Source organism: Culex quinquefasciatus, chromosome 3 (genome assembly GCF_015732765.1).
Source record: "Culex quinquefasciatus strain JHB chromosome 3, VPISU_Cqui_1.0_pri_paternal, whole genome shotgun sequence".
NCBI classification, from domain to species: Eukaryota; Metazoa; Arthropoda; class Insecta; order Diptera; family Culicidae; genus Culex; species Culex quinquefasciatus.
The window spans coordinates 1,834,366-1,861,497 of NC_051863.1; the positions used below are offsets into that span (position 1 = coordinate 1,834,366).

Sequence of the window (27,132 nt, forward strand, 5' to 3'; positions counted from 1 at the left end):
TCTCAAATGTCACAAAAAAGACTTATATAAGCGTAGAATAACATGTCTACAAAGTTTCATAGAAATCGGAGAGGGTCGGGTACAGCCGATTCCCTATTTGACATGGAATTGCTCGTGTACCTTTCGACTCATATTCGACAACTGAACAAAATTGTTTGAAATTGAAAAATATGAATAACGGCCTGTTGTGTTGCGTTGCTTGTTTATATTTTCAATTAATTTACTTTTATTGAAAAATGAAATATTTTTAGGAAATTCTCATTTGTTCATAATCCTGCAAAGCATTTGCATTACAAATTAATATTCCAAATGGTAAAAGAAATATTTTGGTTTAAATCAAAAAATGCTAGCATGAGAGAATATTAGATTAAAATACAACGTTTTAAAAAGCTTTTTAAAAAATCCTTACCCTGCAAGGATCAACCTGGCCTGTATCCACTATCGCACCCTGCACCATATCGCAGCACTGGAGTCGGTTCCGGTCGACGAGTGAGTTATAGTTTCGACTAACCTTTGGCAGTACCTTTTGGGTTCACTCCCGTCCCAACCAAACATACAGCTGTTACACGCCGCCTTTTAGCCTAGACCAGGTTGCGACCAGGTCGCAGAGTTCCAACCGGGGGGCGTACTTTATGTTTGCGCCTTTTGCCACCGCGTTAATGTACAATAAATATTTGTCTGTTTAAATTTAGGTTAGGCTATGAGTTATGCTTTTTGCAGAGGGGTAAAAAATTTCTTCAGTGCAGTTGGAGCTGCAGCAGGTGCAGCAGTGTAATCACGAGGAAACGCTACCGTGTATTTTCGGACCGCTATAAATTCCGTCTGAAAATCGCACCACTTTATCAAAAGATTTGAAGGGAAATAAACGCGAGCTTGCTCGCATATTGCTGCTGCTAAAAGTGTTGAAACGCGAGGCAATCGTTCTTACTTTGCGTGTGAACTAAGACAACAGAAAACGGAGAGACCAAAGGACCAAGAATGCGATAGTAATGCTTTCGGTAGACACTCGAGTATTTACATCTCCTGTGTGAACTGTGAGATGTTCTGCCAACCCAGCGACGTCGTCCTTGTTCGTGCTGTACAACAAACATGCAAAAGCTTTCCGAGAGTTTGACTTACTGGGGCATTTCCCACGGTACCTATTTGCTCTCTGTTTGTGCAGTAGTAGGTACAAAATGTTGTTCATGATGATGATGATGTGGTGATGTTATTGTTGTTGTTGTGCGAGCTTGGTTCAGTTCAAATGTCGCTTTCTGGAATGTTTATCTATTCTAATGTTTGATGTCTGCTCATATTCGGTTCAATATTTTTACATTGTCTGAACCGTGAAAATATGCACAGCTGCTGAAATTCCTCGCTTGGTAAACGCAAACAAATTACATGTAAATTTTGCCGGGTCGTGAGGTTTGAATTTGCATCCATTTTACACACTTCATTGCCCGTTACAAGCACAAAAATACTCTTCTGTGGAAACATACCCAGCACTCGAAAGCTTCCATCAATCATACCTGAAAAGAGACAAGAAAAAAACTATCATTAATATTTCATATCATAATAAATTTCCCACCAATTTCCCCCGATCAACCCTGCTAGTGTGTGGTAACTTTTCGCAAAAAGAAGTAGCAAAAAAAAGCTCAGCACCAAGTAGAACATCGCCCCCCGCCATAACGAGATGTATCTGTCGAGATTTTTCCCAAGGCAAAAGTAAAAGTGAATTACAGCATCTCATCTCGCCGGCACGTCCCGTTTCAGAGGCGATTCCTCTTCTCGAGAGTGGCCACGAGAAACCACCAAAACCGGACACAGAGAACTTGCCTTCTTCGCTAACGACTGTTTAATGCTATCGCAGGGCCACTACCGGGCCATCTCGGAGCAAAAGATTTATCGTTGATACATGACGCTTAAATTAGTATTTTGATTAATAAAATGATTTACTATATCGAGGAGGCGGAGGCCGGTCGAAAGGCTCGAGGTTACGAAACTGCACTTTTCTTCCTCAATCCTCAGCTTTTGGAGAAGGAGGAAAAAGCTGTCGATGTATCGGGCAGATCGATTCGTCCCTGTCGGTAAGTCGTTCCGAATTTGGAGAATAACGAGCGAAATCAATTTCGAGACAGAGATGGATTTGGCCCAACTCTTCTTCCAGCAGCAGAAGCAGCTTCCTCCACACACAGAGGATTTATGTGGAATAAAGTGTGTCTCGAGAGTTGCTTTCTTCCTTTCGCAAGTTTATTTTTCTTCACAAGTGGAACGAGAGTGGAAATCGGAAAACGCTTGGTTGGGGGGTTGCAAGTTTTTCCGCCCTGGCACTAGTTCTGTTATTTATTATCCAATTTAGATTCAATTATAGTTGTATTGAAAATCGAGATCTCTTGGACCGACAGGAGTCTATCAGTGACCAGAACCGTTGGTTCATGTGTGAGTCGGTGGGTGTGCTTGTTCATGTCCATCCTGTTGAAATACTCTTTCTTCGATTATCTTGGGGGTGGTTTTGAGAGTCCTTTTTACGATGCTTTTGGCGATGGTGAAAGTAACGTGAAATCCTGCACAATGGATCAAATAATATATTTTGTCAATTCCGTCGTAAAACTACTTACTTTTCCGGTCATTCTCAAGCGACGAAATGGCCTACTTTTCTCTACCAAAAATAACAGAATGGAAAATTAATACCTTTCAATACCAGTACTACTTTTCAGCACTGAAATGCGTGCTGATAAGTTGAAATGTTTAGCACTGGTATTGATGGTAAAATTTCTCAATATTTTTTTGTTTTGAACGGTGGATTTACTTAACACATGGATGTTTGACTTAAAATTCAATTCAAAAAGCGTTTTTCGAAATCGCAAAAAAATGTAACGAGTAAACTTGTTACAAAACTTGTTTTTTTTTTGGAAATCGTCGAATTTAGCAAACTCGGCATGCCGCGTACGACTCGTGCTGAAAAAATCTTCTTTTTTAAACTTGTTGCGAGGTTCATCGAGTTGGATAAAAACGACGAGTGCTGAAAAAATCAAGTTTTGCAACGAGTTCCATACAACAGTTTTTGCATTGCAGAAAAACACCAATAGAGTGAAATCATAAGTCAAATGTTTATGTATTTTGTCAATAAATTTCAACTTTTCAGCACCCATTTCAGTGCTAAAAAGTAGAACTTTTCAGCATTTATTTTGAAAAGTATTGATATTCGATTCTGTTATTTTTGGTACAGCAAAGTAGGCTATTTTGACGTTCTAGAATGACAGGAAAAGAAAGTGGGTCGCGGTTTTCATGTGATTTGGGTGTTGTGAAGAAGTGACACTTTGAAGAGAAATCTCGGTCACCGAACGGAGTTTTTTGAATCCATTTGTTATATTTCGGTCAGAAATTTCTGCCGATATAGGGATACAGAGAAAATGGGTGGATTTTCCAAGTTTGTATTGTTGTAAAGTTGTGAAAATTGCTGAGGAAAATGTTGAAGGAGTTGAGTAGTGAGTGAAGGGGGCGGGAGTAGGCAACGTTTGCTAAGATTGACGGCTCGATTTCTGAGCGGCTCAAAATGCAGGCGGCTCGAGAAGTCGCCGGATTCGTGACGAAATAGTGAATGTAATCGCTGCCGGTTTGACGGATGATGCTGCTTTTCGGGTGAGAAACTTCCAATTGGAAATATGGAGCAGCCGTGACTGACTGGTTACGGTGTTCGCTTTGTAAGCGAATGATCCTGGGTTCGATTCCCATCTGCTCCAAACGAGAAAGATCAGGAAATATGAATTTTTGAAACTCTTAACATGAACGAAACATTAAAGTCACTCGAACCGGGGTTCGATCCCCCCGTCCTTTGGATTGGTAGAATTAGGAATACTACTACTACAAACTATATACGTGCTGGGTCTTTGTCCATTTGACAAGGACTCGGAAGTTCTAAATAACGTTTGAATCCGATTGATGCAAACGTTCTTTAGGGGCGGGGCTTGTCGATTCAAGCTGAAGTACCTCGCGCACGGCTAGCCTGCGTAGAAATGGGTCACCGAAGCTCGGCAGAGCTAACACCTACCAAATGCCTATGCGAGTTATTTGCATGTATAGAATTTAAAATCTAAAATACATGGAAACAACTCAATTTGTAAGAAGCGACCGCGTGGTCCCGTTTGGTTGGTTGCACACACACACACACACACACACTAGAATGACAGGAAAAGAAAGTAGTTTCACGACGGAATTGTAAAAAAATATTTATGCAACTCGTTGCAAAATAAGATTTTTTTCAGCATTGGATAACTGTACGACTGGTGCAACAAGTTAATAAAAAATGCAGTTTGTCTAGTTATTCTTATTCTTTATTTCTATCAACTCAAAAAATTATAGAAACAGAAACAGTCATATTTTTTTATATAATGTTAAATAAAAAAGACCCGGCTAATTTAGTTGGGAAAACTTCGCAATTCTAAATTAAAAAAATGAGAATATTCTTCTACGAAAATATAACATTCGTTTAAAAAATTGTTTCATTATTCCAGAATGCAAAATTTTGATAGATTTGTTGAACTTCAACGGTATTGTTATTTTCAAAACTTTTTAGTTTTTTTTAGTTTTTTAGTTTTTTTCGTAAAATCGCGATAACTCGTGATGTTTATAAGCCCTTATGTCTAGATATCAAAATTTTTGTAATTGTCTGCTCTACAACTTTTCTGTTACTTTTTAAAAAAATACCCTGCAATGTTAGAAAAAACACGAAATTTTAAAATGAAAAATTTTGTTTTAAATGAAAAAAATGACCTTTCTGGGTCAATGTAGATTCGAAAAGTACATAAAATTTCCCATAAAATGACTTGTTCCAAAAATTTTTACAGTCAAGTAACGGAAAATGGGAGAATTTTTAAAACTTTTTTAGTGTTTTTTTCGATGAAAAATACGATTTTTCGGAGTTCTGAGTACGCCATCAAATTGGGCGTCTAATTTTACATAAAAGTCCCTTTGACACCAAATTTCTATCCCATCACCGTTTCAGGTTGCAAATTATTGAAAAACACCTCTTTTTTCGCATGTTCAAAAATGGAAGGGGTCGTATCGCCCCTCCGTCACGACATATCAAAAAACGAACCTCGGATTCGTGATCAGGCACAAAAGTTACCCCTTAGGACAAAGTTTCACGCAAATCGAAGAGGGGTCGGGGCAACTTTTCCCGATTTCGTGTGAGTTGGTAGAGAATTACCCAATTGAGAAATGTTTTCTGCAAAAATTTAAATATTTCAAATATTTTCCTTTAGGGTTTTTAAGTTTTTGCCCAAGACTGAAAATGGATTTGAAAAATGTAGGGTTTATAATTTTAAATCAAAGAAGACGTCTTTAGTGGTCTGGTAAAAATTTCAGCAAAATCGCTACAGATTTGTAAAACAAAATAAAGCTTTTTTATTGGGATAAAATAAAGATTATATTCAAAAAAGAGCCATTTGTTTTCCAAAATCGACCAATATGCACCAAATTTACAGATATTTCTCTAAAATGCCTACTTTGATTGAAAATTGTAAACTTGAAAAAAACTTGAATTTCATGCATATGTTACTATGCTAGGTATGGCTCAAATTTCGGCCATTTGCCTATTTTTGTCTATAGAATCGACCACCAAACCGCGAAATCTTTTTGCATAGAAGATCACCCTAATGTACTAGGTTCCTCAACATTATTGAACAAAAAATATTTCAAAACCGATATTATTGATTTTCTATTTGCTCCATTTATTGCCATTTTGTCCATATTTTGGCCAATGATCAACCACCGTGCAGTCAGCATTCGAAATGTGAGAACTGGACTCAGCTGCCCAGAAAGTGATTGGAATCTCGTTACGGCGAAATGCGCTGAATTCGTAAGTGTGCTTGCTGCCGCTGCTTACTCCAAAGTGGAAGCAATTGTCGCCAAGTGGATTGAGCGCCAAGTTGGTAAGATTCATCAAACCCTCTCAAGTACGGTTTCACAGCGCGCGAACGATGTTTGCCCAAGAATGTCCTCAAGCGCGCGCTTCCTTTGAAACTCGATACACCGGCTTCTCCCGATTAAGAGTCACTCATTCAAAGAGTTGTCGAGTACGCAAACACTTCGAAGTCGTCGTCACCGGTCTCGTGTTCAAAGTCCACGCGTTAATTGGTGAAAATCTCATCAATTTTCGCCCAAATCACTACACCACTGTGGAATTCGAGCTGATTACGGTGATAATGGCCCCGCCGGATCTTCCCGGACGGGACGGGACGACGTCGATTTAATGAGAAAGGAGATAAGTAAATAGATTTCTAATCAAATTACCAACCGAGCCGAGTCCGGTTCTGATTCAGCTAGAGTTCTGCCGGCAAACGAGAAACGGAGAACTCGGAGATGCTCGATTCAATCAATTAATTACGAAAGCTGCCGCTCATTCGCAGAAGACTTGCCGGGGACGGCAGTGATTAAGATTGAACAACTTGAACGGTTGATGGCGAACACGTTTGATTCGAGGGTTCTTAAATCTGTTTGAAGCTACTTTGCTTCAAACAAAGTTAAAAAATCAATAACTCGTTACACCGTCTGCTCCACAGCGTCTAATCTACTACAAAAAGCTTTCTACATGGTCCTTTATTCCTCTAAACTATTCACTCGGCACACGACATCGTGCGTTCCTCCGCAATGCCGATTGTAGGGATTCAGTGTGTGTGAATGAGGCAAACCCCAAACAGGAAAAAACACCAAGTACAAGCACCATTTCTGTGCACGCAAGTGTGAGAAAAACAGCTTTTCCAACCCCCTCCGTACCTTACCTTAGCTAATGGCCGGTTTCGTACACACACCGGATATGGTGCACCATTTTCCAACGAAAAAAAAAAGTAAACGGCACGGCATTCCCGATATGAACTGGTCAAAACTACAAGCTCGCCAATGCAGAGAGCATGAAAAGGTGAAACGCGGTCATTTGAAAATCAAGACCAAGTCGGAAAAAACGGTAGTTGGTAGGTACTAACGAACAAAATCATTAAATATGTGCGCGGTTTGGTGGGGTGTGAATCCACTTAAAAAATCAAAAAGTGCAAGCCATATTGGAGGCAGCAACATTGTGCTTACAGAACTCAACATGGAAGCAAGAAAAAAAACAAACCCATTTATGTACACTCGATAAACATTGTGGGGTGGTCTGCTTTTTGTTAAACTCGTCCTCGGAGCTTTTAATTCTGTTTGTCCTGCAGCGCGAAGCTGCTTTCATATTGAGAAAGACCCCGTTGAAGCTTTCATTCGGGGAGGGGCAGTTGCGCAATTCTCTGGGATTTCTAGAAGTAATTTTTTTGTGTTTTTTATTTATTTTTTTTTATTTTGGCTGGATGAAACTTAGCACAACAAAATTCCACTCTATAAATTTTTAAAATCGATCTGATTGCACCAATTTCACAAACATACTATTTAAATTAGTTGTTTATGAAACAAAATACCAAAAATAAGACTTTTATTTATCACGAGTCGTACGACAATTGTTGTCCAGAGTTATGATTTTTTGAAAAATGTGTTTTTTTTTTGCGAACATCGTCTGAAACACATTTTTTTGCACCGCCCAATTTCAGATAGAACCACCTTAATAGCTGAGCCCAAAATATGTGGATCTAATAACATTGGCCATGGAACTATACGCCAAATTTGAGCCAAATCGGAGCACCTTTTATTTGATCCTGCCGTTTTGACGTGGAATATGTTCGTACAGATGAACGTTGAAATGAAAATTTTCTCTCAAATATCTCGTAACCAGCTGAACGTACAGTGAGTCAAATATTTGTCCGTACCCCCCCATACGGAAAATGTTTGTGATGTAAAAGTTCATAAAATACGATCAAAGTACCATGTTTTATACATCAATCGACGCGGCAGAATATCCTCTTCAAGACACTGTCATTGGATTTGCAAAAAACTTTTTCTAAAAAAATACAAAAATAGTTTACTGAAAATAGTCAAAAAAAGAGGTCAAATAATTGTCCGTACCCCTAATAAAAGTACAAAATCTGATCGATTTAAGTGAATTCATTTATGAAATGTTGTTTCTGTGTCAAATACTAGTACCTCTAGCCAGTTTGTGACAACTTTGAACTTCTGATAACTTTGTTAAGTTAGTTTATATTAACAATCTAATCTAATCTAATCTAACCCTAGCGCAGCCAGTCTTTCGAGGGCATCCTGGAGAATGCCTTAGGTTGATTAACGCCTAGCATCTTCTTGTCATTATTAACATTTGCAGTGCCCCATTGCATTAAATTGCATTGAAACATCGTAAACGTTAAAGCGGCCAGGCCAACTGCGTAAAGTTTACCGCAAAGATGATTCGTTGAATTGGATTGAATTTGAGCATAAATGATCAAACAACAACACAGTTCTGAATCTACAGGGAGGAAGAAACGTGGGGATCTCCCGCTCACGTTCCCGTTTGTTTAGGCAATGAATCGTTGGGAGCACCATGCTAAGAAGTTTTGGTGCTCCGGGACCCTCATGGATGGGACATCGTATTTCCACGAATGCCCTGGACACTATATGCCGTGGTTATAGCGCCACAACTCGCTCTTAAGTTAGTTTATATTAACAATTGGATTAAATTTAGTTTTTTAAAGTAAAACTTCCTCAAGCAAAACATTCTGACCCAGGCCGGTACAGAAATTCTCAGCACGGAAAGTGAAAATTTCAAATTTCAGTCTAGGGACTCGTAATCGGGCTGTAGTGGACGAAATTGGATGCTTCAAATTGCGAGAGGTGGGTATTTTTGTCTTCTATCTGACCACCACAAAATTTCCCTCCGAGGGGTTAAACCGGTTCCGGGACAATCCGGATTGTTTAACGGTATTGTTCCGAAACAGTATTTTTGGTCGAAAAATGTCAATAAAAAAGATGAAAGCAATGTATATTTCGAACAAATATTGTTAAAACTTGTTCAATAGAGACTCTTACAACATAAAATAGCAATTTTATAAAAATAGTTGTTTATAAACTAATGTTTTGATAAGTTTTACATGAAAAAACTAAATTTAAACCAATTTTTAATATAAACTAACTTAACAAAGTTATCAGAAGTTCAAAGTTGTCACAAACTGGCTAGAGGTACTAGTATTTGACACAGAAACAACATTTCATAAATGAATTCACTTAAATCGATCAGATTTTGTACTTTTATTAGCGGTACGGACAATTATTTGACCTCTTTTTTTGACTATTTTCAGTAAACTATTTTTGTATTTTTTTAGAAAAAGTTTTTTGCAAATCCAATGACAGTGTCTTAAAGAGGACATTCTGCCGCGTCGATTGATGTATAAAACATGGTACTTTGGTCGTATTTTATGAACTTTTATATTACAAACATTTTCCGTACGGGGGGGTACGGACAAATATTTGATTCACTGTATTTAAGCCAGATTTGATCAATTCAGGTCTGGTCTGGTTAGCTCACATAAGTCCGTTTGGAAAATTATTATGTTTTGTAAAGGGTCTTTAAAGTTATATACAAACATGATTTTGGCAGACGAAAAAAGGGTTAATTTTCAGAAAACCTCAAAATTTCCGTAAATCTAAACCTTGATCTTGCAGGAATATTGGTAAACTATCTTTTCCTTTTTTTAAAGAATTTTTCTAGCATGCATCCAGGTGCAAACAAATGCAATATTGTATAATTTATTTTGATAGGAATGCATCGATCGCTGAGGTGGTTTAAATATGTAATTGCAAAGAAATTAGGATTTCAAATCGAAAATCACGTTATAGAACAGATTTCATTGGGGTCATGACAAAATGTCAAAAAACATGATTTGAAAAAAAAAACAAACGAAAAACTAACAGAATTATTTATATTCATCCCCTAAAGTACTGTCTACAACATAATTTACAACTAAATTTGACTGTTTTTACAATCAGATTGTTGCAGGACTGGGTCCGTAAGTCTGACAATTTTGGTATAAGAATGTAATTAAATTTTCTGAAATGAAAATGGATAGTTTTTCAGACATTTTACTGATTTTTTAAAGAAAAATGTGCAATCTGACCTATTTAGTCAAAGAGAATGTACCTACTTACATGATTGCTCAAAAAAAAAAAAAAAATGGAAAAAACGCTGATTTCTAGCAGAACTTTTCAGTTGCAAAGTGGAAATGGCAGCTCGGCAAGTGCTGTGTCCGTGTGAATGTATTGTGCATCTTAGCTTTAAACTTTTTTCGAACCCGTTATTTCTCATTACAGAAAGTTTCCAGTGTAGCGAGCAAGTGGGGGGAGATTAGTTTCTTTGTTTATTTTGTTGTAGCTTGCGCGCTGCGACGACGAGGACGACGACGACGAGTTTAAAGCAATTTACATTAGTTTGCCTTAAAGTTTTATGCTTCTTTTGGGAAGATTTTCACCAAAGTGGTAGGTAGAAATTCTGCGGCGAAAGTTATCAAGCTGATGGTTATTCCTATTGGGTAGGTGATCCAGACAAGCTTCAAATCTTCAGTCTTTATCGAGTTAGTTGAATCGGATAAGGTGTTTGCCGCAGTTTTAGTGGTGAAATTTGTGTGCGTTGCTTCGTAATGATTGATCAATCCTCCTGTCGCAAACTCAAGGCTGTATTTGCAGATTTGTTCGTAAAGAGGTGACTCGTATCGGACGACAGCCAGCTGTGGGAAGATGTGCGTTGTCAGCTTTGAGATTCGATAGCAACTGGGTATTTCGATAGTGATAACCACAGTGTGCGGCATTGATGAGCAGAGACCATGGGCGGCAGATAGCTCGGCAAAGTCGGAATTGTCTGGAATGGTATCCATGTCAAGAACTTCGGTAATGTTACACATTCTGTAACGAAAGAGATTGTTATAGGCGACTTTTTCTATGCCTTCGACAAAGCAGCAAGACTCGTAGATAAGCTCATCTGTATCCAGTTCTGGGTAGTATCGAATACTCAACAGGAATGAAATCACCAACGATTGGTAACAAGAAACGAGAATCAAACTTCCAATCATGAAGCAACCTATTAGTAGATGTCCTAAGGCACGTTCACTGTGAACGGGAGATCCTTCCAGAGCATTACTCAGAAGGTTTTTTACTTGTATGCTAAAGTTTGCAAGAGAGACATTAGTCGACAAAAGCACCAGAATGGCTCCAAGTAACACCACAATGCCACCAAAGCTGATCCAAGTAAACCAATCAAACGGATCGTACAGCACGCTGAACAACGGCTTCCGTTTACTTTTGGGAACCAGCAGAACGTAGTAGTTGGATCTCTGCATGTCCACGTAGTTGATGTGATCATTGAAGCCTTCCAGAAATTCTTCAATCAGGTCAGGCACCATCAGGTGAGTGTAGTCCAAGTCCGTGGTGAAGGTAGCGTTGACTCGATCGAGTACCGTTTCAAGTAAGTATTGATCTATGCTTGCTGAAAGATTTGCTGAGACCAACATTCCGTGCAGATCTTGCTCTGCAGCATCAAACGGATTGCTATCAATCCTTCGAAGGTAGTGAAAAGTTCTGTTATACGGTTGATAGTACCGGAACGGTGTCTCCAGATCGTCGTAGATCAGATAAATCACACGAGGGATTTGCTGGCGACCGCTGAAGGCATTCGCCACGGTTCGCATGTTGGCCAGGTTGGTGACCACGATCGTTCTGGTCAGCGTTCGGTCCCACATTTCGAAGCCCAGGTACGGCCAGGGATCGTTCAGCAGGACTACGCAAACCGATCGCGAATGGGACAGTTCTCGAACAGCTTTGGGAACGGTAATGATAACCGTTGGGAATGGGGTTATTCTGAGCAGCGTTGAAGCAATTGCAACCATATCTTCACCGTCGGAGGATATGAGCGAAATGTATAAAGTTGTCTGCTCAGAACATACTAGATGTTTGAGATAAATTACATGTTTTGCTATTGAGTGAAGCTCATCCGAGGTCAAGGCTAAACCTTTTGAGGTTGAAATGATTAATAACAGTAGGACAACGCTCATCATTGGACGTTTAACTGTAGACTAAAGTGTAACTTGAAGTTCGCTAAATCAACATATTCCTAATGAAATGCAACACCTGATAGCATTTCAATCTAAATAATGGCCATCATTTAGATGTAACCACGTGATGCAAGAAGGGAGAATCATTCGGCGATGGGAATTTACACTGAATTTTCAATTTTCAACCCCAAACACCACTCAAGCGAAGCGTAAATTTAAAGTCATCGTCGTGGAATGAGTTGCTGATCCTGGTGGTCTTCACCACCGCTCAGAAATCGATTTCTGTGTGGCGAAGCGAGTAAGGGAGACTCACATTCGCACATTAGCATGCATAAATATATCGAACAGACGTCGTCTCGGTCGTCTTCATCGTTGAAAGGATGGATGGATGGGTGGTGACACCGCAAGAAGTATAGCAGCGCAAACTGTAACCAACCGAGAAACCCTCACCAGTTGCTGATAGTGTTGTGTCGATTCGATGGATGTCGTCGTGCTCGTCTGTTTGTCTGGGAAAATGTCATTCATCAAAATCACAATAGACGACGGTAAGCACAATGGTGATGACGATGGAGACTCCGACAAACGATGAAGGAGAAGGACGAATCGAACGACGACTCTATTCTTCTGCAATTCGATGCTCGCTGGAGCGAATCGATCCTTGGAACTTTATTCGGCAAACCCGCCCCGGATGGGTGTAATACCCACATTCGAACTTTTCTGTGAGCAGCTCTGTCGTCGTCCTCGGTTGAGGTTCTATTTCACAGAAGAATGCTCTCTCCCCAGGTTCGCTTTCATTTGGAAGAACTTGAGCACCTTGCCGTGCATGTTTGGCTGTCTTTTCGCAACAAAGATATTTTATTTCACAAGAATGAGGTATTCCGTCGAAAATGGGACTTCATTGCGAGATGTCTCGTGTGAAACATAATCAGGCGGACTGCCGAAAAGGGAAAACTCCTCGAAATCCGACCGATTTGACCGAATCAGCGCCCCGTTTGTCAGCTGAACAAACACCGTGAAGTCCCATTCTTTTCCGGGAACTGTTGTCGTCCATCACCAAACAACCAAGATGGAAGGAGATTTTCAAATTTCAAAATTCATCATTATCCTCATCTCTCAAGAGTCCTTCTCCCGAGTTCGAGTGGGATTTCTGCGCGTTTTCCCCATTCAACGCCTCGCCATTCATCCTGCACGACGGCGTTTTTTTCTTTTTCTCCAGAATAAATCTATTCAATTGTGCCTCGTTCTCCTGCCATATTAATGGGCTCTCGCTTTTATGATTGATTGAATCTCATGAATATCGCCACGCGCGCGGGCGCCTCCATTTTCTTCGATGTGCTTTTTTCCATTTCGCTCTCTCGAAGAAAAGTTGATTGAACCAGCATGTGAAGTGAGTGGGGGGGGGGGACGCGCCAAATTTTCCACCAGCCTCGTAAAGGAAAGATTATTTTTCCCCCCTCTTCACAATTGTTGGATGATCCTCACGAGCCGGATTCTCAGGGCGAACACCAGAAAAAAAAGCTGGGGGTCGCGCTATCGGCAGTCGAGGAGATAATTTTTCAATTTGTGCCAGATTTTGTTTTTTGTTTGCAGCACCGAATAAGCCCCGCGGATCATCGTGAGAAAGCTTTCTCTGCCTGCTGCTGATACTGCTAGAAGGGACAGGATCTGCGCCCGGGATGATTTGGCACTAAAGTTAATTAATCTGGGGCTGTTTTCGCTTTTTAGGCTGGTTGATGTTTTACACTTGATAGGAAAATTTAGGGTTTACGGGGGATGAAAAAATGTTGAATGAATGAGGATGAATTGCGCTCAAAGAGTTGGGTTTTTAGGAGCATTTGAAAATTAGTTGTAGTAACTCAAAATCAGAAATCATGAAATATCTTTCAAACGATGTAAAGACCAAGATTTTATCGAATAAATTTGGGTTTTTTAATTAATTTTGTTTTAAACTTTGTTTACATAAGTCTTAACAGTGTGCTGTATAAATTGTTGCATACAACAATTTGTGCAATTTTAGAATACCATTTTGAATTGTACTATTCATTGGAACGTTTGTTTCACCGCTTTACTCTTCGATACAAATGCTGAAAAATGAACTTTTTGCAATTCCGTCGTGAAACTACTTACTTTTTCTGTCATTCTTGAACGACGAAAAAGCCTACTTTCTGTACCAAAAATAGAAGAATCGAATAATAGCACTTTTCAAAATAAATTCTGAAAAGTTCTACTTTTCAGCACTGAAATGGATGCTGAAAAGGTGAACCTCGTTGGATAACTACGACTCGTGCTGAAAAATTCTTCTTTTTTCAACTTGTTGCATAAGCTACTATTTTAGAATGAGTGGATAATCGGATCACCAAAAAATATCTTTTTCGTGGTCTCATTCTTTATTGAGCTACTCTAAACAGATTCAGATTTTTAAATCAAAGATGGCGACCAAAATTGATTAAAATGGGGTCGCAGAACTCGCATTGAATGGAAGAAGAAATAAAATATAAAAAATGTTTTTTCCGTACAAAATATTCGATAAATCGAATTCGGATAATCGAGGCTTCAGATAAACGAGTCTGAACTGTAATATTGAATCATCAAGTTTTTAGCCATCCAAAATTCAACTTTTTGTTATTGTATACAGAGAGGCTGAAAATTTCATGGTTTAATATCACCGCTTTTTTTTATTATAATTTACTTAGGCTGGTACAAATATTTTTGAAAGTTTTTGTCACCCCCCCCCCCCCTTCAAAATTGGCCCGAAAAATCAGGGGATATTATTACAATAAACTTCAAAATTTCAATGAAAATTCAAGTGCAACCAGCTGAAATCAAATTAAAATACATTCTCTTGCGTTTAAAATCATTTTTAGCATGTTTGGGTTTATTAAAAAATCTTAAGATTTTTTGAAAATTTTCGATGCAAAATCTTTTTTTTTCGATACAATTTTTGTTTTTGTCAGATCTTAGATTTTTGAAAACTAATGATTGCAAAACAACTGAACTAGTGTAAAATGCATTTTAAAACACTTCTTTCATTTAAATGTGAAGATTATGGCTTGTTATTTAAATTTTTATATTTTTTTATTATTTTGCCCCCCCCCTTGACCTCGGCCAGGGCCGAGGGACAAAAACTTTTTTAAATATTTGCATCGGCCTTAAAGGATTTGAGAAAAAGTGAAAATACACAGATTTATGAAAATTTTACGAGTTCCTAATGTTTTTATTTAAATGTTTGAAATTCCTTTTTTACACAAAATCTGTTCTCAGATTCAAAAGCAGCACCATTTTTTCTGAGTGGATTTGCTTACATTGGGTTACATTTTGAGTGTTTCAATAATATTTTTCCATTATAAAGAGTGCACTTATTAATGGTTTTATGAATTGATATCACCAATAGACATCCAAGTTCTGTCTTCAGAGGTCAGCAACTCGTCAGAAAGAAACAACGTGGTTTCGATTTGTAAATATGTTGGCAATAATTTTTAAATTACTACTGCTTCAAATTTCAGCATCACAAGAAAATACACTAACATCAGCAAGTATCAGAAATTTGCTGAATCCAACTTGTCACACTGTGGAAGTATTTACCTCCATTCAAAACGATGCATTTCTGGAGCAAACTTTGACGGAGATACTGAAAAATGCTTCAGTGGGAGTACGAGTTTTTACGGATACTCAGCAATATTGTGAAATATCGGAGCAGTTGGACGCGTGTGCCGTGTTATTTTTGGACCATTTGCCTCAAAATAGAAAATTTATGCAATACAATTCAAAAATCCGTACCATAGCAACAACAAATAGTGAATTGTTTTCTAGTCTGTTTGAAGTGTTAACTGATTTAAATGTTTACAACGTGATATACTTTGTGTACAATAGTGAGCAAATGCTTCGATGGCGATTTTATAACCTTCTTCAAAGACGGCTGATGTATTTTGAGAGCGTAGATCATAGTCTATTTTGGGAATCCGGAAAAGATATGATGGGACTCGAATTTTCAATTGGATTTCCGGAAAAGAGAGATCTCTTCCTATTTGAAAACATCGCCACTGTTAGGAACGCTACACTTTTGAATCACACGAGAAGGGCAGTCCAAACACACGTGTGTATACTAAACGAGTTAGTGTACGTGTTTGAAGATGATCCCGACAGTGTTCCTTACTTACTCTACATGCATCGGTTCCATTATTACCGTCTTATTGTTCCACAGAGTTCGAAAAAGCAGTTGCTTTCTGTTTTATCTGACCCCTTTGACAAATACGTTTGGATGATAAGTGTTGTATCAGTATTTATTTTAGCCCTGTTTGTCAAATTTGCTCGTGACCGAAAGCTTGTTTGCATTCAAGTGTTTGATACGTTTGTCAAACTGTTGGGAGTAGGATTGATGGGAACGTTGATTCGCCCGCATTCCAGCATTGAACGCTTCACCTTAGGACTTTTCATGCTAATGAGCATAGTCCTGGTATCAGCGTATCAATCGTTGGTTATTTCATTCCTGCTTAGTACACGTTTTCACCCAGAATTGGATTCACTCCGGCAGGTCAACGAATCATGCACTTGGAGTCATGATGCTGGAAATTTAGAGCTTCGTGAAGCTGGCTTTCTCCACTACGGCGAATGTGACGCTGTTGATATGGACGAAATGAGTTTGAATGACCAAGTCAAATCTATGTTCGAACAAAAGTGTTGTGTCGAAATACCGGAAAACGTGTGCGAAATGTATTTTAAAGAAAATATTGTCAACGAATACTTTCGCGTTTCAAAAGTAATAACTCGTCAAATACCGGTTTTTGCACTACTGAAAATGTACTCACCACTTTATAGTACGGTCAAGTGGTATGCCAGAGCTTTCCACGAAGCAGGTCTTTATCATTACGTTGAGGAATTCAAGTATCATGATCCGACAGTCGCAAAACGCCACAAATTGGAAGCATCGCCAGTTCGTGTCCATGATTTGTCCCTCGTTTGGGTACTTTACTGCATGGGATTGACCTTGTGTGTGATCTGCATATCTTGTGAGTGGGCTATACATTTGGGTGGAAAATGTTTAATATTCAACTTCTTCAAAAGACAAACTTTCCCAATATTAAACCTCAGTCTGTTCATTTCAGTCAATTCACCCACTTTACCCCCATTGTCAAAAGTAGCCCAAAAACCACGTAAGCAATCAATTTCACAGCCTATCGCCACCGGAAGTGAGTCTTTCCAGCATCTTCAGCAGCTAAGGGGGCGCGTAGAGTAGCTCATCCGTTACATCAACTTGATACAACAACGACAACAAGAAATGGTGGCACATCCGCCTGTGCTGGTGCTGCCCGACGTAACGAGCAAGTGATTTAAACTTTTTGATGAAATAATCCTCTTCAAAGGCGAAACACCGGCAAAATAACACAAAAGGAGCCGGCAGCAGACAGGGGGCGAGCAGAGAATTTTTTATATGAAACCACCGCCAAACAATTGGAAAGCGAATCAGGAAAAAAACGGAGATATTGTTCGGAAAAGCAGCCGGATATTGAGGGGGCACGGTGGGTAAAAGGCATTTTTTTAAAATATTTTTTTGTAATTCATTTGCCAAACAATAATAATAAATTAAAAAAACTGTTATTAAGATAAAATCTACTTTTAAACCCACCGTGTACCTCAGCTATAAGCCTTCCAAACGAGCTTAAATTTATTTTTCCGTGCTCTCATCCTGGCAACCAGAAGCAAAACGACCAAAATCAACTCGAACTCCAACTCTAAGAGCGAGTCAATGTGTCTGTCTGTACACGACCGAGCTTTCAGTGCAGTAGATCCTCACTAAAAAATCGTGTAGAAATCAAAGAAAATCCACGAAATGAAGAAAAGCGTGAAAATCAACGGCACAAATGCCATCGAAAAGAAGAGCGCGAGAGGGGAAAAAAAAGTTTTCCCTCGCAAGTTTATCCAAAAGCTAGAACCGTTGATTTTTTTTCTAAGCCAAAAAAATCGGAGGGTTTCATCGAGCGATTCGGAGAAATGGGTGAAACACGAGACGGGAGACGGGGGGAAAGAAAAGTTTGCCTCATTTTTATTCCCGAAAGTAGTACGATACTAGTTCATTCTGGAGCTGGAATCGATTGCAATAACGGCACTCTGCCACGATATGATACTTTTGCTGTCGTTTCCGGAGGTAATCTCGCTGTGTGTGCGTGCGTGTGAATTTGAACTTTTGGAAGATTTTTAGGTTCTGTTCAATCTGTGCTATTTATGTTACCTAATCCACTTTTTAAGGTTGTTGACTTGCTCGAAATTGTGTCTTTTATTTCAAAAATATATCAATATCTCATGGCAAAGATCTCAGATTGCAAGATTTTTATCAAATTATCTTCTTATAATAATTAAGATTAAAATTAATTAATAATAAAACACTAACCAGAGAAAGAAGAATATGACAAAAATAATTATGAAAATACAAAAAAGCACCTCTCAGGCCAGAGATAAGGGTGGTGCAAAACCTGTTTAAAAAAATATTGTCGGAACTTTAAAAATCTTACATACTTACATAAAAAAATGGAAAAAATAATTCGATTAAAGTCCTGTTGAAATATAAGTCGTGATTTTATAAATCTAAAATATTTTTTCTCAAAGGTTGATAAAATTTCACAAAATGGGATTTGAGGGCTGATTGCTGGCTGATTTTCAGCGTTTTTAATTTATTTTTTGAAGAGTTGGACGAGGATGGACATTATTTTAAAAAATAATAATGAATGCGTTTTCTTCTGCAAATCAATGCCGGTGTGCTCTTCTGTACACAGCAAAAAAAATTTCAGCACGAGTCGTACGAGGTTCACCGAGTTGTATAAATACGAAGAGTGATGAAAAAATCATGTTTTGCAATGAGTTCCATACAACTTTTTTTGCAATTCCAAAAAACACACACTGAGTGAAATTTTATGTCTAATTTTCATGTATTTTGTCAATAAATCGTCTAAATCAAAAAAAATGTTGAAAAGTGTTACTTTTCAAAACAAGTGCTAAAAAGTTCAACTTTTCAGCACCCATATTTTGAAAAGTGTTGCTATTCGATTCTGTTATTTTTGGTTCAGAAAAGTAGGCTATTTCGTCGTTCAAGAATGACAGGAAAAGTAAATAGTTTCACGACGGAATTGTAAAATAGTAGTTTATGCAACAAGTTGCAAAAAGAGGATTTTTTCAGCACGAGTCGTACATTTATCCAACGAGGTTCACCGAGTTGGATAAATACGAAGAGTGCTGAAAAAATCAAGTTTTGCAACAAGTTCCATGCAACATTTTTTGCAATTCCGAAAAATACCCATTGAGTGAAATTCTATGTCAAATTTTCATGTATTTTGTCAATAAATCGTTTAAATCAAAAAAATGTTGAAAAGTGTTACTTTTCGAAACAAATGCTGAAAAGTTCAACTTTTCAGCACACATTTCAGTGCTGAAAAGTAGAACTTTTCAGCATTTATTTTGAAAAGTGTTGCTATTCGATTCTGTTATTTTTGGTACAGAAAAGTAGGCTATTTCGTCGTTCAAGAATGACAGGAAAAGTAAGTAGTTTCACGACGGAATTGCATAAACTACTATTTTATTCCAAATTGGTTTTTAACTTCCAATAATTAAGTTTTTTCGAGTATATTTTCAATAATCTCCAAAAATCTTTTTTTTTCAATTGTACTTGGCAAAACACTTAACATCCATCATACCCTTTAGCTTAAAATTTGAACTTTTTATCCATTTAAACATATAAAAAATGAAAAAAAAATCGAAAGGGGTCAAGTTAGTCAAAATCCAGTTTTTGGAATAAAATGTTATTTAAAAAAATAAATAATTATTTTTTTCGAAAAGTTCTAATCATACAGATTTTAGAATATTTGCAAGCAATTGTCTATGGACAGCCCCCTAATTTGTATGAAAAACCAATAATGCAAAATGGCTTATTTCGAACTAAGGAATCTATGGGCAAAGTAATCACATTTTCAGAACCTGAGATATCCAAATTTTGTTTATTTTGAAGCAATAAAAAAAACTTCAAAACAAGCTGTAATATACAAAACTTTGCACGCCAAGCACAGATCCATCCGGTCACCGAAATGGGACACTTGGACTGTCACCGGGAACGGCACCTGGGAGAATTCCGTCCATAAAAATCAGGTCGACAGCATTTGCATAACGGATTACACGGAACCCGAGTCCCCGGGTTCGTTTCCGGAGTGATGCTTTTCCGCCTGTCTCTCTTTTTACAACGTCAACAATAATCTCATTTCCTTCCTGAAAACAACCACCCCCACCCTTCAGCCCACTCACTCACTCACCTAAAGTGGGATCGTAGGCGCTGCTGTCCTTTCCCTTTGTTTGATGGAAATATTCATATTTCATTACTTCGAAATTGACCATAACGAAAAAGAGCTCTCCGGTGCGCCATATCACCATTACTCCCATCATCATCATCATCATCAATGCGGGTACATTCAGTATTGTTTATTACTTTTGGTGAATGGAAAAGTTCGAAACAATAGTATTTGTTGGCAAATTTACCGCAAAACGCTTTTTTTCGAGCATTGAAAAGTTGAGCAATCGGTTCTCATCGATGCATAATTTCAAATTTACGTGTAAATTGAAAACAATAGAAAAATAATAAACAAAGAAAAAAATATATATCCCAGGTATTCTCTTGCTGTTACTTTTCGTTGTTTATATGAAAATTAAAACAAACACCGTGCCATATTTGCATAGTCAGCCACACATTCATGCCCAGGTTTGCAGGAAAAATTCCACTCAAAAAAGAAGAGGAAAAAAAAAACATCCTCACCGCACCAACATAATAAACATGGGCCATGTTGAAGCCTCGACAACCACTTTTCCAGCCCGCTGAACCGCTTTTCTTGGGTCGCATAAAAATGCAGTGCAACGTTGTGGGGTAATTCTCCGCCAACTCACACAGCAGTTGCCCCGACCCCTCTTCGATTTGCGTGAAACTTTGTCTTAAGTGGTAACTTTTGTCCCTGATCACGAATCCGAGGTCCATTTTTTGATAACTCGTGACGGAGGGGCGGTACGACCCCTTCCATTTTTGAACATGTGAAAAAAGAGGTGTTTTTCAATAATTTGCAGCCTGAAACGGTGATGAGATAGAAATTTGGTGTCAAAGGGACTTTTGTGTAAAATTAGACGCCCGATTTGATGGCGTACTCAGAATTCGAATAAACGTATTTTTCATCGAAAAAACACTAAAAAGTTTTAAAAATTATCCCATTTTCCGTTACTCGACTGTAAAAATTTTTGGAACATGTCATTTTATGGGAAATTTAATGTACTTTTCGAATCTACATTGTCCCAGAAGGGTCATTTTTCATTTAGAACAAAAATTTTCATTTTAAAATTTCGTGTTTTTCTAACTTTGCAGGGTTATTTTTAGAGTGTAACAATGTTCTACAAAGTTGTAGAGCAGACAATTACAAAAATTTTGATATATAGACATAAGGGGTTTGCTTATAAACATCACGAGTTATCGTGATTTTACGAAAAAAGTTTTGAAAAAGTTGGTCGTCATCGATCATGGCCGTTCATGGTCACCCGCGACAGACACGGACGACGAAACAAAGAGAAACGCAAAAGTAACTTTTTCAAAACTTTTTTCGTAAAATCGCGATAACTTGTGATGTTTATAAGCAAACCCTTATGTCTATATATCAAAATTTTTGTAATTGTCTGTTCTACAACTTTGTAGAACATTGTTACACTCTAAAAAATAACCCTGCAAAGTTAGAAAAAACACGAAATTTTAAAATGAAAAATTTTGTTCTAAATGAAAAAATGACCCTTCTGGGACAATGTAGATTCGAAAAGTACATTAAATTTCCCATAAAATGACATGTTCCAAAATTTTTACAGTCGAGTAACGGAAAATGGGAGAATTTTTAAAACTTTTTAGTGTTTTTTTCGATGAAAAATACGTTTTTTCGAATTCTGAGTACGCCATCAAATCGGGCGTCTAATTTTACATAAAAGTCCCTTTGACACCAAATTTCTATCTCATCACCGTTTCAGGCTGCAAATTATTGAAAAACACCTCTTTTTCGCATGTTCAAAAATGGAAGGGGTCGTACCGCCCTCCGTCACGAGATATCAAAAAACGGACCTCGGATTCGTGATCAGGGACAAAAGTTACCCCTTAGGACAAAGTTTCACGCAAATCGAAGAGGGGTCGGGGCAACTTTTCCCGATTTCGTGTGAGTTGGTAGAGAATTACCCTGTGATAAATTGTTTTCTCTCTCACTTTTGCACACACAGCTTCCCTCTTACAAAATTCTGGAGCCTTGTTTTTCATTTTTTTTGTTTTTGTTGTTGTTATTTTGTGTCGTCCACACTGTGGATCTCAGTCTCATCCAAAGCGGGGTGGAGAGGGACAGTCGCGGAAGCTTGTTTGCAATAAAAATGAATTTTTTATTGTACCCACTGCCGTCAAAAACTGTAAAAACAAAACCCGAGTGCCCCGTGTGCGGCCACAGTCCACGGCGGCGTGACATTTCCGGATTGCTCTGGGCAGAGAACGAACGGACGGACATGCATGCGTTTGACAAATAAAGTTTTTTTTTCAGTGATTTGAAATTGTATGTTAGAAGAATGGTTGTAGAACAGTTTTCTGATTCTTGATATTGTATTCAATTGAAAGGAAAGTGGAATATACTTTAACAAATTATTGCAATACAAACTTAAAAACAATGTGTTGGTTTTTGTAACAAGTTTGGAAGCTAGAATAAATTTGGTAGAATCAAAAATATATCACAAACAAAACATTTTTTTTATTCTGCGTTTCTGGCAATTCAGTTCTACCAATATTTTTCTGGTATTTTCAAAAATTTAATACTTGACTTAGCTTGATTACAGTGAATAACAAAAAAATATTTATAAAAATAACGACAAACTTAACGTAATATTTCGTTTCATTTAAATTGGGCCGTTCTTAACATTTTGAATGTATTTTAAATGTAAAATTATAAAAAAATACACTTGTTATACCTGCTTCTTTACGATTTTAATTACAATTTCCACCATTTTTAAATATTAAATGAAAAAAATTGGAAATGGTAACCATTTTGATAAAAAAGATAATCTAAGAAATTATGTAAAGTGATGGTAACACCAATTAATAAAATTTCTTAGCATTTTAATATTTCATACCAATTTTTCATATTGTATGCAAATCCCAGGTTGTATGCAAGAGCGACGAACCTTCCAAATTTTCCACACCAATTTTAGCGAAAATCGTTTTGCAAAAAAAAAAAAAGTTCTCAATGCATATAAGTTTAATTATAAGTCTACATAATAAAATTCAAAACTAATTTCAAATGAAAGTATTTTTTTATAAAGAGTATTGTTTAAGAGTTATTGACATTTTCAAAAAATGTTCAGAAAGAGAAAACTTCGTTTAAAAACATTTTTGAGAGGTTTAGAAAATTTGTTGATGTGTGATATAATTAAAACTGATAAGGCTTTTTAAGTTTCAATTTTGTGAAATGTGAGCTTTTTGCAGTGTCCCCTAATAAGCCTTCATTTAAATTTAAAAGAAATAAATAAAAAAAACTAGAAAAATTAAATTCAAAACAAAATGGGCCAATGTGGATTTGTAAACAAACAGTGGGCTCCTTGTTTGCAAATCCGCATTGGCTCAGTAACATTTGATTTGCATAAAAATAATGAATTGCAACCTTAAATATTTTTTTAAAACATTTTTGGAATCAGATAAGATCATATTTTTACGAAACATAGTAAAAGCTTTTCTTCTAAACGAACAGAAAAAAAAAATAATAGAACTGTTTGTATTTTGCCCAACTTTTTTAAAAGTTTGATTAATTCTTGATTTTGAAGCACCAAATAAAATAAAAATTTTAATTCCAGTTACAAGTTTAATTTTTGAAGGTTGAAAATGTGGTAGGTGGCATATTACCCTTTTTTGAGTAAATTTTACCTAAACAATGCGTAAAAATTTAAAATGATGAAAATAACACAATTTCCTAATGTAAAATGATATTTTTTGACACAAAATCTGTCACCATTTCCAGATGTAATTTTACGATTAGTTTTTACTGTTAAAATATCATTCAAATTAGACGCTCAAAAACACATTCAGTCCAAAACAGCAAGAATGATAATGTTATAGACATAAATTAATTATATTTTCACTTAGACACTGAAGTTTAAGTTGATTGCTAGCAATCAAAGTCGAATAAACCAATATTTTTTTGCTAAAAATTAGGACTGTAATCTTGTGTGCAGCACATTGTAAAGATTTTCCCCACATAAAAAAAAACACAGTTTGAATTTTTTTTGCCCTAGTTGAATAAGATTGGCCAACATTTTCTCTGTACATTCTTAATTACTGAGGAAGCATACACTTGCTGGAATTCTGATTAAAGTGCGTTTTGATTTATCCTTTCAAATTTCTTTAGAAAACTTTTAAGAAACACTTTTTCTCATTTTGGAAAAAAAATTATTAAATGCTCAAAAGTCTGAGCATATTCAAGCGTATGCTTCCATTAATCGAAAATAACTATCTTCGCTTTTATTTTTATTGTGATCATCACACTTTTAAATTTTGATGACGAACGACCACGTTTCGGGCCCACCTTAATTGAATAAAAAACAACAAATCTCCACTTCTTGACGATCACACTCACACACCATTTCATCTCATTTAGATTTTCAACAATTAAATCCATCACAATCTTGAGAGCATCCCTCTACGATCACCATATCGCCGAGTCGATTACAAATCCCAAGGTCGTGTCACAACACAAACCCATGAGACTCCCGCCGCGGCGATTCCACTACAACTGGGTCATCCCCCTCGTCCTTTTCCTGTCGGCCACCCAATGACTAACCTTTTTCAACATATCCTCCAGAGACTCCATGTCGAGATTGCAGTACTGGTTGTTGTTCAGCATCGGGTTCGAGCAGTAGTACCGCTTCGACTTGAGCAGTTGCTGCTGCTGCTGCGACTTCTTCTCGAGCTGCAGCGTCGCGGCGTGATGCTGGGAACTGGCCGGGGGCAGGTGGAAGGGGTGGTTCTGGTTTTGGTTGTTGGGGTGGTGCTGGTGCTGGAGGTACAACTTCCGGCGACCAGCGACCGGCGTGCTGCGGGCGGAATTGTTCAGGTGGTCCACCAGCAGCGAGTGACCTCCTTTCGGTGGGGGCGTCTCCAGCAACAGCAGTATCGTCGACAGGTCCATTTTATAGTGGCGGCGGCAAGTATTGGCGAAGCGGCAGCAAAACTAAAACTCTCCAAGCGAAGCAATTGGCGGCAACGGTTAAGCTAGACATCAAGCCACACAAAGTGATTGCTGTGCTGATTTTTTTTTGTTTTCTTCGGAAATTTGTTTGAGCCCTTTTCACTCGATTTCTGTTTGCAACTTTTGTTTGAATTTGAAAATTAATTTCACAGACGCACAAGCTCTTTTTCTTCTTTTCCACTTCACTTCCCAACTTGGGTCGAAAAAAAACTTCAGCCAAATTTTCCAAACCGAACACACGAAGCAAAGCGCAGCGGAAACGGAATGTTGCCAATGAGAAGCCAAAGCAGGAACAAAAAATAACAACACTTTTCACTTTTCCCTTTTGTGCGGCGACGACGACGACGACGATGTGATGCAATCTGTCTCCGTGTTCAAAAAGCCAAAAAAGCAAACCGAAAAAAGCAAGCGTTGAGCAGAAAAAAATGACACTGTCTTCTTCCACAGAGCTTTTCGGTATTTTCAATTTTCCTTTTTTCGCTTCCTTTCCAAACCGAAAAAATCGGAACGGTAACTTTCCGGTGTGCGGGGGAAAAAATCCTTTAAGGTCCTTCTTTCCAAACTCACTGCTAGTGGGTTCCCCACGGCACGAATCCGGGGGTGCGACGACGGCGACGACCAGCAAAACTCATCCGGCACAGTCGACGGTTAGCCCATAACTGGTTCTCCAAAGCTGATAGCAAGTGCTCTTCTAACGGAAAATCGCCCTCGCCTCCTTGGATGCCGTCGCCACCACCCCCAACAACAACAAAAACAACGAAACCCGAGAGTCCTGCCTGGATAAAAAGGACATTCTCTTGCTATCGCGCTCCCCTCTCTCTCAAACTCGCGACGGGACTTTTCCCCGGGAAGGGTGGAAAATGCCGTGCGAGCAAACATAAACAAAGCGATTCGCTCTCTCGAATTGTACGCGATTGGCGAGAGAGTTAGTGAGATTCTCTCCACTCTCAAAGATTTTCTAGGATAATACCGTTCTCTCGTTATCCTGCGGGCTGGCTGTGTGACGGAATGTGCGAGGGAAGTTTTTCTTTTGTTGTTGTTGAAAAAAAGGGAAATTTTGCCGCCGAAGGAAATGGGTGCTGGGAAATATTGCTGCTGAGCGGAATTTCATTTGGTGGTTGGACGTCGCAGAGGTAGGAGCTTATCGTGAAAGTGGAAGAAATTTTGGTGGAAAATTTACGTAGACGATGTTGGTTGATGTTGGTGGATAAAAATCAGATTGTTTTTGAGACAGCTTAAAATTTGTCAAAAGCAAAAAATGAATGGCTGATTTTGATGGATTCCATCTGTATGGGTAGAAACAGCTGAGCAATAATAATCTGAGCATTTTAACACCTAAAATGCCAAGCGTGTGAAAACTTGCCATAAGAGAATTGTTTTATAAGAGAATCTTGTTTTGAATCACAAAATAATTGCAGCAGAATGTTTGTTTAAACATTTTGTTGAACCCAAAAAATTACCACAAAAATCTATAACAATAAACATGATTCAAAACAGTGGATTACTGCATCAAGAAAAGTCGCTTGAAAATTGTATACACCCAAAACTGGCAGCGCTAGTCCGAGAGAATGATGGTCTCGAGTCGAGAGAATAGTGGTACCATTCACGGACGCAGAGAACACAGCTCGAGATGGGCGACAGAACTATTCTCTCGAGGTTCATTTACAAAAAAAGTTCATCCGTCAAACAAAAAACCAAAAGTGTCGACAACGGGATTCGAACCAGAGACCTTTGACAAACCAATCCAATGACTTAGCTGCCTCGGCCACCACAGCTTGGTGAACATGGAGAAGTCAGAAGTCGATGTATGACACTTGTTGGAGATTTATTGATTCAATTAACGAATGAACTCATTTGTTATGATGGTGTGAGTTGGTACCATTATTCTATCGATTTTGGCACTGAGCCCTCAATAAATTTTGAGAGAACGATTA

The 27,132-nt window shown here is 38.0% G+C and overlaps 1 protein-coding gene across 11 annotated transcripts in view; it reads right to left on the bottom strand.

Moving 5' to 3' along the window:
- The window catches only part of LOC6040515 (uncharacterized protein CG43867), a 308,521-nt gene that overhangs the window by 95,712 nt on the left and 185,677 nt on the right, over nt 1-27,132 (bottom strand). The window contains exon 1 of one of the 11 annotated variants that reach the window (XM_038263963.1): nt 24,791-25,863. The exons of the other annotated variants lie outside the window; for them this stretch is intronic. Within the exon in view, the coding sequence (XP_038119891.1) occupies nt 24,791-25,138 (348 nt within the window). The 5' untranslated portion in view covers nt 25,139-25,863. Of the gene's footprint in view, nt 1-24,790; nt 25,864-27,132 lie in introns of those variants that run through there. 11 annotated transcript variants of the gene reach the window in all.